General features: G+C 34.6%; 1 protein-coding gene across 1 annotated transcript in view; it reads right to left on the bottom strand.

Moving 5' to 3' along the window:
- LOC106870540 (glycine receptor subunit alpha-2) overlaps nucleotides 1–14,905 on the bottom strand; it is a 305,943-nt gene that overhangs the window by 112,891 nt on the left and 178,147 nt on the right. Inside the window, exons 2-3 of the mRNA XM_052972406.1 lie at nucleotides 11,434–11,498; nucleotides 567–634 (exon numbers count right to left, since the gene is read on the bottom strand). Of these exons, the coding sequence (XP_052828366.1) occupies nucleotides 567–634; nucleotides 11,434–11,498 (133 nt within the window). The remainder of the gene's footprint in view (nucleotides 1–566; nucleotides 635–11,433; nucleotides 11,499–14,905) is intronic.

The following is a 14,905-nucleotide window of genomic DNA, read 5'->3' as shown; positions in this document are numbered from 1 at the left end:
TATGGTACCCTAGGCATGACACCTACATGAACTTCTAACTTGTTGTCTCTTGAGGTCTCTGGGTGAGACTTGGATCCAACTTGTACAAATGCAAAGCAAAAGTCAAACATAAAATAATAATAATAGTAACATCGAAAAATAACTTAGGAATGAGAACCCAGGTTCGAAATTTCCCCAAGACACCTGATGAAGGCTGGAGGGTATATCAGCCGAAACGTTGTGTTAACAGCAAACAAGATGAGGATAAATATCCGTCAAATGTAAATAATGTAAATAATGTTCAAGCATTTTGTCTTTAACCGGAACAACCATTGTTAGAAAGTGTAGTGCATTTTGACAGATTTGTTAGAGCGTCGGAAAAGATGTTTTATAATATTTTGTTATTTCCTTCTTCGTTCTGAATTAAAAAAACTTCCGGTTTTGACTTTATCGTGGTTATCAATATTCCGGGTCCAACAATATAAATACCAATACCGTAATGACATCGACTTAAATTACTCTACTCCTTCTCCATACCCAAGTAAAGGACAATGTTAGAAATCAATATTGTTGCTGAAATCTCTTACCATTGTTTGTTCGTTTATGGAATCGAAGCTGTTAATATAGAGTTGTACATTCACTGTTGTGACTTGTTCTATGAGAAAAAACAAAAGCAAAAATATTTAAAGAAAGTGACAGAACTAACTTACAGAATATGACACAGTAATACAGCAGATAGGATTTTAAGGCATTAAAACTTCAAGGGAACACAGAAGCTTGCTTACCTGATGATGTAAGTGTAAATGGTTCATTTTAAACTCACGTACTTTACAAACAAATTTAATATTCGCTGACCTTGTCCACTTTGCTCTAAATCTTTTTCCCTATTCGTGAGTTATCCTCCTTCTTTTACTTGTTCCATTCATTAGACTGCGAGCATGCTGGGGTACCGCATTAAAGGATTTAGTCGAACAAATTGGCCCTAGTACATTTTTTGTAAGTCTGGTACTTATTCTATCGCACCCTTAATGCCCAACCGCTAAGTTACGGGGATGTAAGCAAACCAAAATAAACAATTGAAGCCCATTACCCAATTTTCTGAAGACATTGGAATGAAATTTGATGAGCGCAAATGTGCCTTTTTGACAATTGTGCTCTTCTCTGACAGTTGTGCTCTTCTCTGACAGTTGTGCTCTTCTCTGAAAACCTAAAAATGAACGGCTTGATGGTGCATCCTCTACATTCAGGTGACAATTATAGGTGTGTTGAACAGGCTGAAAATGTCAGATATGATGGGTCCATAAATAAGGAGAGCATCGGGAGAGGAAAGAGAATATTTGTCATCAGAACTCTCAACTTACAACAGCATATTGCCCACAATACCCCTGCAGTGTCTGTCCTCACGTGATAGATGTTAGAATTCGCGAGCCGTTCATTGTTACATGTAACCTCAACATCATTGAAGATGTAGACACTTTACTTCGCACGCAAGGACGGTGGCCGTGGTCTCAAACCTGTATTGATGTCATATGAAGCACGTATTACGACACGGAAACAACATCTGCAGCAGAGGGAAGAGACCAGTAACTATCTTACCTAAGTTTGTGACCATGAAGTTAACAACACAAGATAGTACGTCGGTAATTGGTACGAAAATCACAAACAAATACAAGCAAATGGTCATTGTCAGATGCTTAGCATGATATACATAAAAAGCAGAAAACATTGACAGACCAAGACTGAAGATATCAAACATATTACTGCCTACAGCGAAAGACTCTCTTCCAGATATTATTTTCCCATGAGGTATGACGCAGTGACCAGAACAATCTGAAGCAGAATAACATGAGAGAAAACACTTATAGACGAAGCTGATTATATTGAAACGAATGGGCCAAGAGGATATATGTGGAACTTAAAAATTAAACAGCCATACAATCAGCCATATATTGTTTTGTGCAACTACAAGAAGGTATCTTCTGTTGCGGAAATTATTTACCCTCAGGATACGAATATGGTTAGAAAAATACAAGAAAAAGAGGACATCAATTGACCATCGATAAGGAATTTGCAAATCCAGTACCCAAGATATAATTCAGCTTCATATCAATTATTATGGGAACAACGGAATACATACCAAGCCGTCTGGAGCAAAATATTGCTTAACTTGGGTTCTAGGAAAAAGAACGTAAATCCCTAACCCATACACTACAAATGACCACGATATCTGATATATATATATGTGTGTGTGTGTGTGTGTGTGTGTGTGTAGTATTAATAATCCTTTCTACCATAGGTACAAGACTTGAACTTTTGGGGGAGGGGTCTAGTCGATTAGATCGACCCCAGTATGCAACTGGTACTTAATTTATCGACTCCGAAAGGATGAAAGTCAAAGTCGACCCTGCAGAATTTGAGCTCAGAACGTAGCGAACGGGCGAAATACCGCTACGTATTTCGCCCAGCGTGCTAACGATTGTGCCAGCTCACCGCCTTTATATAATATTAATAATGATAAGAACAACGGAGATTTTTCATATACATAATTTTATTTTGACAGTTATTTACTGCATCCTTTTCTGGACGTACGCGCTTTTCAACTGCATCCACTACATACTGTTGGATATGCAACCTGGTGTGATGGTCGCTGCAGTTTCGTCAGGGTCCTTACTCTCTGCCATTTCAAAGTGAAACTGAGGGAATCAGCAAGATGAATGTAAGTATATACATACATATATATATATATATATATATATATATATATATATATACACACACACACGAACAAGCAAATAAAGGAATAAAACATGATAGAAGCAACGAAATGGATATAATTAAAAAATATTTTAAAACAAGAAGATACCCACCACCTAACAAACATCTCGACACCTTTGAAGACGAATTATGCGCAACAGTAATCAAATATCAAATTCGTGAAGCACCCGCTCATAGATGAACATCAGCGGAAATTAAGATTAATAATCATGGATTTTAAATCTAAGGAAGGTATTTTAGTTCACGCTGATAAAACAAGAAATATCAATAATTTGAATGTTAATCTATATTCACCATCTACTTGGGAAGGAAATCACCAAAAAAATATAAGATAGTAAGTAGAAATACATTAGGAACAAAACATCTTGAAGCTAAAAAAATAAATTATGACTCACTACGCTATTGAAGATAAAATTGAACCTTTCTTTCCTTTAAGGCCTAGAATTTCTTTAAAGGACGAGACGGATAATTTGTAAATAAAAACGAAAGTTAGATTAATCTGCCCTGCTAAATCGGACATAGGTAAATGTATTATGGACAAATATATAGAAGAAATTAAGAACAAAATTAAACTGAAACTATGTTCTAATACGCAAGAAGCAATAGATTGGTTCAACAAAATAGAAAATAAAAATAAATGCAAATTTTTATAGGTAGCTATTAATGACTATTACTCATTAATTAACCCAACAGTCCTAAATAGTGCCCTTATATTGGCTATAAAATAATACTAAATTGTCCAAGAAACACTAACAGCTCGAAAATCAATAATTAAGTTCGATAATAAACTATGGGCTTGAAAAGATACACATGACTGCTTTGATATAGCTATGGAATCATCTGATTCAGCCCAAGTCTCAGATTTGGTTTGTATATACATTCAACATAAATTCTATTGCGAATTTCCAGAAATAGTGGGTGGTCTATATAGGAATGATGCACTATTCATAATCAAAAACCCTTCAAATAGAAAACTAGAATTATACAAGGAAAAGCTCCACCGGTACTTTAACCGTTTGGGACTAAAATTTTAACTGAAACACAGCATAACTCAGTTAAATTTTAGACGAGAATTTAAACCTTAATACTGGAAAATATGCGCCATTTCATATGCCTAATTCCAAATCATTTACATTAATATAAAAAGAAATCACCCAAAATCTATTGCTAATTGTTTAGTTAATAACATAGAAAAAGAATACATTACCTCTCATTTAACGAAGATATCTTTAACGACAGCAAGAAATTATATAATATTGCATTGGTAAAAACAGGGCACAAACAGAAAATTTAATATATTAAGCATGGTTCACATACGATTAATAACAAACATAAACATCTACATGGAGAAAAATATAACCTAGATATGAAAATTCTTAACACTAAAGCTATGATTGATACAATAAATTCGGATAAAACAGCTAATAGATTATATTATAACTATATACTGAACAAAAATAACCAGCATAGAAATAGGGTAGTAGAAACGACAAAGAGAGACCTTAAGACTAACGCATATCCTAATATTGATAATAACAATATAAGCATACATATATTACACCCCAAACATAATAAACCAAAAGCAGGTTATGAGCAGAATCAGAAAAATATAAATGATAAATTAGCCATTCACCAGATCAATTAAAACATGAGACCATACAATAATAATAGTAACATTAACACTAATTACAATATAAAAATAAAATATAAAAAATTATATGCCTCATATAAAATCCACTATAATAAATTATGTTAATCTCAATTCTAGTAAAAATAAAATAAAGGAGAATATTATCTGGTTAATATTGCCCTTCGCTATGCAAGTAAAAACAAACTTAATTAAATTCATACGTTGGCTAATAAACAAACACTTCCCTCATAATAAAAACAAATATAGTGACATAATTCAAAACAGACACTTTAGATTTGATCATTCTGTTTTCCGTAATTTGTTTAGATAAATATCTTCCATGAATTATGCAAAATTAGATAATTTTACGTAAAGCGAAAACTTAATATTCCCAATATTAAACAAACACATAATATACCAGATAAAACTAAGTCCAAATATTTTAATATAAACAATCAAAGGGAGCCTACTGCTCAAAACCCACCTACTAATTCTAGTGATAATCTTAGTAAGTTCTTTAATTGTAGGTTTAAAGAACAATGTGAATTTAATAATTATTGCACACGGAATAATTTAATAAATCAAATTATAGTTGAAGCTGAAGATAAACTCGTTTTCTACATTGGTTCTACGGAATCATATGTGAAACTTAGCTTGGCCAACCATAAATGATCTTTTAGAAAACCCAATAACCGTTCTTCGACTAGTCTTAGTAAATTCATCAAGAAGTTAAAAGTCAGTAACATCAGTTTGAAAATTACATGGAAGATTATATGTTCTGCAAAATCTTACCATCATCTTACCATCAGAGTGCTATAGTATCCATTTTTTCTACTAAACAATTACTAAATGAGAGGGTTGGAAATTCTCGGCTTGCCTATACACTCCTAAAAATCTATTTTATAAATATCATTAATCATTTTTTTATTTATTAATATCACTAAATGTTAGGTTCTTTATTCCCCATAAATATTTTTACTAAATTTGAAACTGAATTAATTAGATCCTTATTAGAACCAGCATTTATATCTATAATTTTATACAATATAAAATATGTAATATCTTGCCTAAATATACTTATTTCTAACATATGTATGATATTCAATTTTTCAATTTTATTTTTTTCGTAATATATAAAAATAACATATTAAAATTAAAGTTTTAACGTATTTGAGAACAACATACTCACTCTGCTCATTAAATATTGAAAAAGAGAGAAAATAAATGATAATGTATGAGCCAATGAATATGCTTTATAGACGTGTATTATGAAAAAGTGTGGTGTTGTGTTGTTTCTGTTAACTGGAAATAAATGTGTTATATGTGTTTTTAAAGATTGTAATTAAATAATTTTTGTGTATAGTCTTCCGTGTCTTCAGGAACCTGGATATAATGTTGCAGCCTCCAAAAACAACTTATGAAGTCGCTGGGTCGGTGGTGAGACAGCCCGTAAGAAAAGTAACCGAGCGACGTACTGCTTCAGATACTCAGGCCTCATTCCTGGTCGAATAATTCTCTTCTTGAGTCTTCCCCATAAACTCTCAATATTTTGAGTATGAACAGATGGGTTAACAGGATCAAGAAAATGCTGGCTATGGTTCACTTGATAGTGCGTATAGCCCAGGTTGTTGAGGTTACTGTAGGTACGCCAACAGTCGCTATAAATTATTGACCCCCTGCCGGTGTAACGGTTAATTAGTGCAGTCAGAGTCCTAGCATCTCGTCTGTCGGCCTCACCACATTCGTCTAACAGTGGAACCACGAATGCCTTCTTACTTAACTGTTCTAGTCCGCCAAAAAGCAAAACCGTTTTTACAATCCCGCCGCGTTGGTATTTCCGACGGACCAAAACCGCTTCGTCAATTTCAACTCCAGGTCCTCCTATAACAGTCTGGTGGTTTTCTGCCCAAAACTGGCAGGCCTCCGAACAGAAAGACAGCTAATCTACGGAAGTTTCACGGCAGAATCCAAGGTTTTCCTCTACTGATTTGTGTGACAACGAAGCTGCGCCGAGGAAGTGGTTCGGAAAAAGCAAACCTTTCCAATGCGGAAGATGGACGCCTTCTAGAAGGTGTCCTTAAATGTAGATATGAAGTATCCGCATTCCCTTCTTGACCGTCCACTTCATCGCATCACCTTACGCAGCGCCATATGTCTGTCCCTTGCCGCAAAATACACGGGGTATTGCAGTTCGGATAATCTCAAGTACGCGGCAGGTGGCCATGTTAACCTAAAAATGCAATAGAGGCATCATTATTCCCGTGGAAATGGAGTATGGCTTCATATAGACTGACATTGCAAAAGTTGCAAAGAGCCATGTTGTTATATCAAGTCTTCAAATTCAAGGGTGTAAATGAAATATTAGTGTGAATCGTGATTCTTTCATTTGTAGTGTAGTATTTGTAGGGCAATCTTTCGTTTTGTACTTGAAGGCGACGGCGTTCAGTAAATTCCGTAAATTCACTGAACGAGCATTTAATACCCATTCTTCTTTCATTTATGTGGAGAATTGCTAATACGGCATATAAAGATAACTTATTTTCAAAGAATTTTTATCAATACATTTCCGGAAATGTTTTTCTTGCGCACTACTACACCCCCACACACCTGCACGCGGATGCACATGGATGAAGTCCCATGAATATTTTATTCTTTCTGAGTGAAGAACACAAACATATTATTGAATATCGTGTTTGCTTCTATCAGGAACGTTTACCTTTAAAGTGAAAAAGCAAAACCGACGTATATGACAGGTATGTCATATACGTCGTGTACTTTCTCTGTTCATTCGTTCACAAACACACAAGCCGTAATCTTTTTGCTGCTTCACTATATATCTACAGCCGTTCACTTTCACATTTAGACAGCGTGATGTAGTGGCGGGGGTGTATGAATCAATTTTGGAGTTTTCTCATAGAAAATTTGAAATTAATTTTTTTTCCATATTCCTAATCTCCATATTTTCCTTCGTAGACTGAAAAAAAGATTCGAATTTTTAAAATTGGAGTGAAGAGGGGGCAATTTAAAATTTTAAAACATTGTTTTTGGCATATTCGGAATCTCCGTCATCGAAAACAATAATCCGCTGAATTTTTTTAGTTTTTTAAAAAGTCGGTTTTTCCGAGCGGGTAAACATTAACCATTAATAATTACAAACACATTACGGTACATTATAACAAATACGCAATATAAGCTCCCATATCTGCTAAATTTTATTTCATTATGTTATATTTTATTCTTTATCTCTTTACTTCCTCATTCAACTTCTCTTTTTATTTGACATCTGAACTGATCAATTCTAGTTATTAAATTTCCTATAACATAACTCTAACAACTTAACCTATCTGATAATAAATAAATGAAAATGAATTTAATAAATACATATTTTTTTGAGTGTGAGTATATATATATATATATGTGTGTGTGTGTGTGTGTGTGTGTGTGTGTGTGTGTGTGTGTGTATGTGTGTGTGCGTGTGTGTAAGTATACGCATATGTGTGTATATGTGTAAATATGCACGCATATATATTGAAGTATAAATTCAACTTACGATGAAAGTAAACAAAGTTTGTTGTAGAAGCGTTGAGATGTATTGAAAGATACAGAAATAATTTTTTTCTATTCTCAAACGCATGATAATGCTAATAAATAGCGTGGTCAGGATGAATTATCCATACATTGCAGAAAAATACGTTACCGGCCAGGCAGGTAACGTATTTTTCTGCAATGTATGGATAATTCATCCTGATCACGCTATTGAAGTATATATATATATATATATATATACACGAATATATAAAGACATGACTATGAAAATATATGTTTTATATATTTACGACAAAGGGTTTACATGTAAGGCTTTCAAGATACATATCTTAACCGTCAGATTTTTAAAACTTTTGTCTATACTTGACTATAAATATGACACAATATGATGTGAACAGTAGGCATCCATTGATTTCCTGAACTGTATCTAGTACTAAACCAATTAAAATAATTCACCTATAACGGTTGACTAATAATATTTTTTACTATCTAACTTATCCGTCATTTATTTTGTCATATGATTCTGCCCTTGCATATTTAAGTATTGTTCTTTCCTTTTATTTAAATTTATATACTATTTTGCATACATTTATATTTTTCTTTAATTTTTATTTTATATCTTCTTTACCTTTATTTGTATGTTATTTTTATTTTATTTTACTTTTACTTACATCTATAATTCACTAGTTAAATACATATGCATAATATATATGATCTAACTTCTTAAACTTATAAGTAAATCGTCTGCATCCTTTCAGGAAATATGTTAAACTTTGTAGTATAAGCTCATAAATCCCTGATGAGATTCTACCCTATATAGTTGATAAGGATGACCCTACCCAAATACTTAGAATTACGAATCACTCTTGGTATGAATCGAAACATATATGTAGATTTTTTGCCTCTGTCATTTCTTTTAGAGTTTTATGATTTATAATTTATTTGTATTGTTTTTAATAAAAATTTTCAATCTCATTACATCATACAAATAAATTATTTATACATCCATAATTCTCCATTTTCTTTCTTTCATTATTAACAATATGGATTACTATAATAATCTTTAACGTATAGTCGAGACTTTCTCCTTATATGATACTGATTAACCAATGAAATGTTTGGATTATCTAATCCCCAATGAGGACCTGGCATCCTCGAATTGTCTATACACACACACATATATATATATATATATATATATATATATATATATATATATATATATATATATATAGATCGATAGATAGATAGATAGATAGATAGATAGATAGATAGATAGATAGATAGATATATAGATCGATAGATAGATAGATAGATAGATAGATAGATAGATAGATAGATAGATAGATAGATAGATAGAGGCAGAGAGAAAGTGGAGATATTATAAATATGTATATATGTATTGGCATACGAATTCAGTCTGAGATGATTTGTGTGTGTGTACGTGCGTGCGTGCAAGCATGCGGGCATGCGTGTGTCGATTGATATAATCAACATATACACCTTTCAAAGTATATGTTAATCAAAACCAATGTAGACAGAAAGTTGTTTGAATTTGTATGGATTCTGCCTTTAAGTCATTTTTCTGTTATCAAACTACCTATTAATAGGAAGACTAACAAATACGTTGGACAAAAATCGCTTCGGTCTTGCGTTAATTAGCAATATTACTGGCTTGAAACAGAGCAGAAGGCCTGAATGTAGAAACATGAAAATTTCAGAATCTTGATATTGACAAATAATCACAGTGATTGAAGAATAGATTGAAATATTCACGATAGCAACACAGTTAAATATGAGTGATGTATTTCCCTTTCTTGATTAAATAGGCGCAGGAGTGGCTGCGTGGTAAGAAGCTTGCTTCCCAACCATATGGTCCCGGGTCCAGTCTCACTGTGTGGCATCTTTGGCAAATTTCTTCTACTATAGCCTCGGGCCGACCAAAGCCTTGTGAGTGGATTTAGTAGACGGAAACTGAAAGAAGCCAGTCGTCTATATATATATATATATATGTGTGTGTGTGTGTGTGTGTGTGTGTGTGTGTGTGTGTGTGTGTGTGTGTGTTAGTGTGTACTCGCGCGCATGTGGTATGTCTGCGTGTCTGTGTTTGTCCTCCCAGCATTGCTTGACAACTGATGCTAGTGTGTTTACGTCCCTGTAACATATCGGTTCGGCAAAAGATACCGATAGAATAAGTCCTAGGCTTACAAGGAATAAGTCCTGGGGTCGATCTCTCGACTAAAGGCAGTGCTCCAGCATCGCCGCAATCAAATGACCGAGACAAATAAAAGAATAAAAGAATAAAATATAAGAGACCATCTCTAAATGTGTAATATATAATATTGAAATCATTGTTTTCAATACGCAACGTTGAAACTGTAGAATCCATCATGACAAAGCGAACTACGAACTCTGAACCGAAATTAGTGAGAAAGCTTGCATGTGATCACTCGACTGTTATATACAGCAGTTAAATCTCCCTCAAATTATGCCCTCAAAGATGTGAGGGCACATTAGATAATATATTCCTAGATACCTCTAAAAAGGACATGGTTGCGACTGGAATGCATTTGAACAGTTGTATGCTCGATCAGGGCTGACCTACAATTAAACGTCACAACAAATACAAAATGGAACTACGTACAGTTAAATCAAGCCCCTAGAGAACTCCTATGTTGTCGTTTACAATGAAAAAAATAACAGCTTAATTGAAAAATTCATCTTCCATTTCATTGATGTGCTCGGAAAAGAGAAGCTATTTTTAAGATGGAGACACCGGGGAAAAAATGTCATTAAAATATTTTTGAATTACAAACAAGAGAAGTTAACTCGTAAAGCGTTATTTGATCGCTGCTAAAACCGTTTCAAGAACAACACCTACAAATACATTCACTCTTCGAAGAGCTGCCATTCTCAACCAAGGTTCTTCCAACTTGTAACTAGATACTACGTGGAGGAAGAATCACTACACCTGCGTCAAACAAGATACAAAAATATATATCTATGAAGAGACTTCTTTATGGTGTTCGCCTTGCTAGAAATATTAGCCAATTAAAAATTTCCCCCAAATAACATCTTAGCCTTTCCCCAGCAAAAAGACGGTGAATGATACAGTTTAGAAATATTCAGTATGTAAATAAATATATTATAGTAACGATTTGAAGATCTTTAGTCACAGATTTTGTTTTAATTCAGGGTGAGTCTCAGATTAAACAGTAACATCAAAACCAGTACCAAATTATATCAAAATTGTTTGTCAATTTGTTAGATGTAGGTCAATATCAGAACAAACAATAAACGAATCACTTCGTTAAACTTTGTAATATTACTGCAATCAATATTAAAAAAAATCTACACACACATACATACACACACCATGTGTGTATGTATGTGTGACACAAAGATACGTGCATACATGCACGCATAGACACATACACACAAACTCATATACACACATTCGTATATATATATATATATATATATATATATATATATAAACTTACCTTGGTCAAATCCTGGAGGAATACTGCTGTCGTATGCTTCGATAAGTGTTTGAAGGAAATCAGAGCTGCAAAAGAATATATAAAAAAGATTAGACATTGTTGAGTACATCAAACGATCGACAATATTGATGAAGTCTGATTATGTAGATACGTTCCATATAGGAAAATTCATGCATCCATGTGTGTACGCGTGTGAGTGAGTGAGTCAGTGAGTGAGTCAGTGAGTTCCCGCGTGCGTGCGTGCGTGCGTGCGTGCGTGCGTGCGTGCGTGCGTGCGTGTGTGTGTGTAGAACAGTTACCAAAGTCTTTACCAAAGCCTTTAGCTTGTGTATGTAATATCAAAAGATAATTGTCAGTGTGCATAAGGAAATATAAATAATGATTAACAAAGTTAATAACACAATTCAGATTAGGGAAAAAGCTGACTATATTGATTGCAGTCCTTATTTTATCGATGGCTGAAATATAAAGTTGACAGATAATATAATCGAAAGAACAGCATCGCTTTGAATATCTAGAGACGTCGACTACTTCAGAGTTTTGATGGAGTTTTTATGTGATTACACGATCTGGTAGAATGAGCAGCTAAATTTCCTTCAATCTTCATCATAGTGTCTTATAAAGTTCATGCTGTATAACGTCGTCTTGGTACTGCGTTTAGCTATGTATTAAATTTCTTCTGTTATAAGTTGCTCGACAATCGTCAACCCCGTGCTAGATAGCAGCATATCTATTGGTATGTAATTCCGAGGTGAATGGGACTTCATGCTACATGCATATTTTTCAGTTTCACTCTCGTTTCAATGATGAAACTATGCAGACAGGAGATCTACAAGATCCTATAATCTTATTAAACGGAGTGCATATTGAAGAATGTAATAATAGAATACAGAATGACCATATGATCCTGGCTGGAACACCTATAATCAGGCCTGATCGAGCAGGACTATCCTGGAGTTAAAAACTTCAAAAATAATAATTACAGCAATACGCCATTCTTAAAACAGTAATGGCACAACATACTTGTATATCGAAAGAGGTAATAATATTGATGTTGGAGAAATTTGGGGACTAACACAATAGCAAATTTAAGATGATATACACTTAAAAGTGAAAAGATATCACATATACAAATACAACACGCAATGAACCTATAAATGATGACAAAAAAACAGAATACCAAACATAGGAAGAGAGAAAAATGAGAGCATAAATCTGGAAAATAAACCTAGTAAAGCAAAATTTACAAAAGAAATAATGATAAAATCCAGGCATAGTTATAGATTATTGACCACCAGTAGTCGAACCATAACTACACCAACAAAAATATGAACACAGGTTAATATGGGAAAAGATCTAAGATATAAAACTGAAAATATTGAATCTGACAATAAAGGGGGAAATAGTTATATAATTAAAATCGATAATCTCCTTCGTACAGAAACATCTAAACCAAAGCAAACCACACGGAAAACACGCAGAGAAAGCAAAAAGAAAGATAAAAGAAGACAATTCTCAATCCTTAATGAGATCAACAGCGAAAACGACGCAAATGAAAAATAAATGAAAAGACAAAAGTAATTCAAAAATATATTAAAAATAGTAAAATAAAAAGAATTGCCCGAAATCAAAGAGCGTTTGATGCAAAAAGAACCTCACTAAATCTTAAAGAATTCGTCAATATGAATAGCGACAAAGATTCTTTGAATAAAATAAACAAATACTTTATCTTCGACTAAAAAAGTTTTTTCCAAGAAAAAGATGAAATAAAATTGAAACCGTTGCAGTACAAATGGCAAAGGAAGTGTTAGTACTGGGAACAGTTGTTGGCACACTCGCTACAGAGGACAATGTTTATAAAGCAACAAACAAAACAATAGAATGGTAGGAAGGTATAAGAAATCAAATCAAAAATTGAATGCTGCAGCATAAGAATTATTGGAAAATACCCAAAAATAAAAGGAGGTTTCACTGTTTGATAAAGATGTTTAGTTCGCAATCTTGAGTTTAGTTCCACGGTGTGGAACATTGTTTAAATTTCTCCCTTGGTAGCTTCTGAGTGGAAACTGAAAGAGGTTAAAGGAAACTGAAGGAGGGTAAAATATGCCCTATTCATAAAGGAGGTAGCAGAGCGGAGGCCAAGAACTACAGACTTATCTCTCTGACCTTGCACATCAGCAAGGTCATCGAACGAATAGTCAGAAGAAAACTAATCGCCTTCCTTGAAGAAAATGACTTGCTGCCTGACACCCAACATGGTTTCCGACCAGGAAGAAGCTACCTGACTCAGCCCTTACAACAATATGACTGGGTGCTGAAACAGCTACTTAACCACTCAAATGTGGAAGTGATATATCTCGACTTTGCAAAGGCCTTTGATAAAGTCGACCATGGAATGATATGTCACAAACTGCGTGATCTCGGCATAGTTGGAAAATTGGGAGAGTGGCTTCTTGACTTTCTGAAGGATAGAAGTCAGGTGGTAGTAGCCAATGGGGCCACTTCCAATGACACGCAAATAGTGAGCGGTGTTCCGCAAGGCACTGTTTTGGGACCAATACTGTTCATAATGGCCCTCTCAGACATGCCCTCAGCCACACAGAGAGCCACGATCACAAGTTATGCAGATGATACAAAAGTCTCACAGGTAATACAGAACCCTGAAGACATTATGCACCTGCAATGTGAACTATATACAAGTGGGCTGAAAAGAATAACATGCAGTTTAATGCTGAAAAGTTTCAAGCCTTGTGCTATCAGCATGCAAGACTAAATGCAGTAGCCATTAAATACACTGGACCTGGAAGGACTGCAATCCCAGAGGCACAGTCAGTGCGAGACCTGGGCATTTACATGAGTAATAATGCATCCTTTCATGTTCATGTTGCTAAATTGTCAATGAAATGCAGGCGACTGACCGGATGGATTCTTGGAACTTTTAGAACAAGAGATCAAGAAACCATGATGGTGCTTTGGAGGACACTTGTTTTAAGCCACTTTGACTATTGCTCTCAGCTATGGTCACCAACCAGTGTCAAATTAATCTCAGAACTTGAGGCAATCCAACGAAGCTACACGAAGAAGATAGCCTCTATGCAGCATATAAGCTATTAGGAAAGACTCAAGAGATTAAGACTCTATTCCTTAGAGCGTAGGGGAGAAAGATATGCCATAATATACATCTGGAAGATCCTTGAAGGAATTGTCCCAAACTTTGGCATCGAAAGTTACACAAATAAAAGAACTGGACGCCATTGCATAGTGTCAAGGACTCCAAATTTGCCATCAAGATGTAGGACAAGATACTGCAATAGCCTGGACCTCGGAGGTCCACAGCTCTTCAATATCCTCCCGAAGGACCTGAGAGACTTGCATGGGGTGGATGTAGGTGTCTTCAAGATGAGGCTGGACCTCTTCCTGCCAGGTGTCCCAGATGAACCAACTTCGCGGCAGGAGGTGCAGATGAGGGCAG

The sequence above is a fragment of the Octopus bimaculoides genome, chromosome 13 (assembly GCF_001194135.2).
Source record: "Octopus bimaculoides isolate UCB-OBI-ISO-001 chromosome 13, ASM119413v2, whole genome shotgun sequence".
Taxonomy (NCBI): Eukaryota; Metazoa; Mollusca; class Cephalopoda; order Octopoda; family Octopodidae; genus Octopus; species Octopus bimaculoides.
This window is presented reverse-complemented; position numbering and strand designations above follow the sequence as displayed.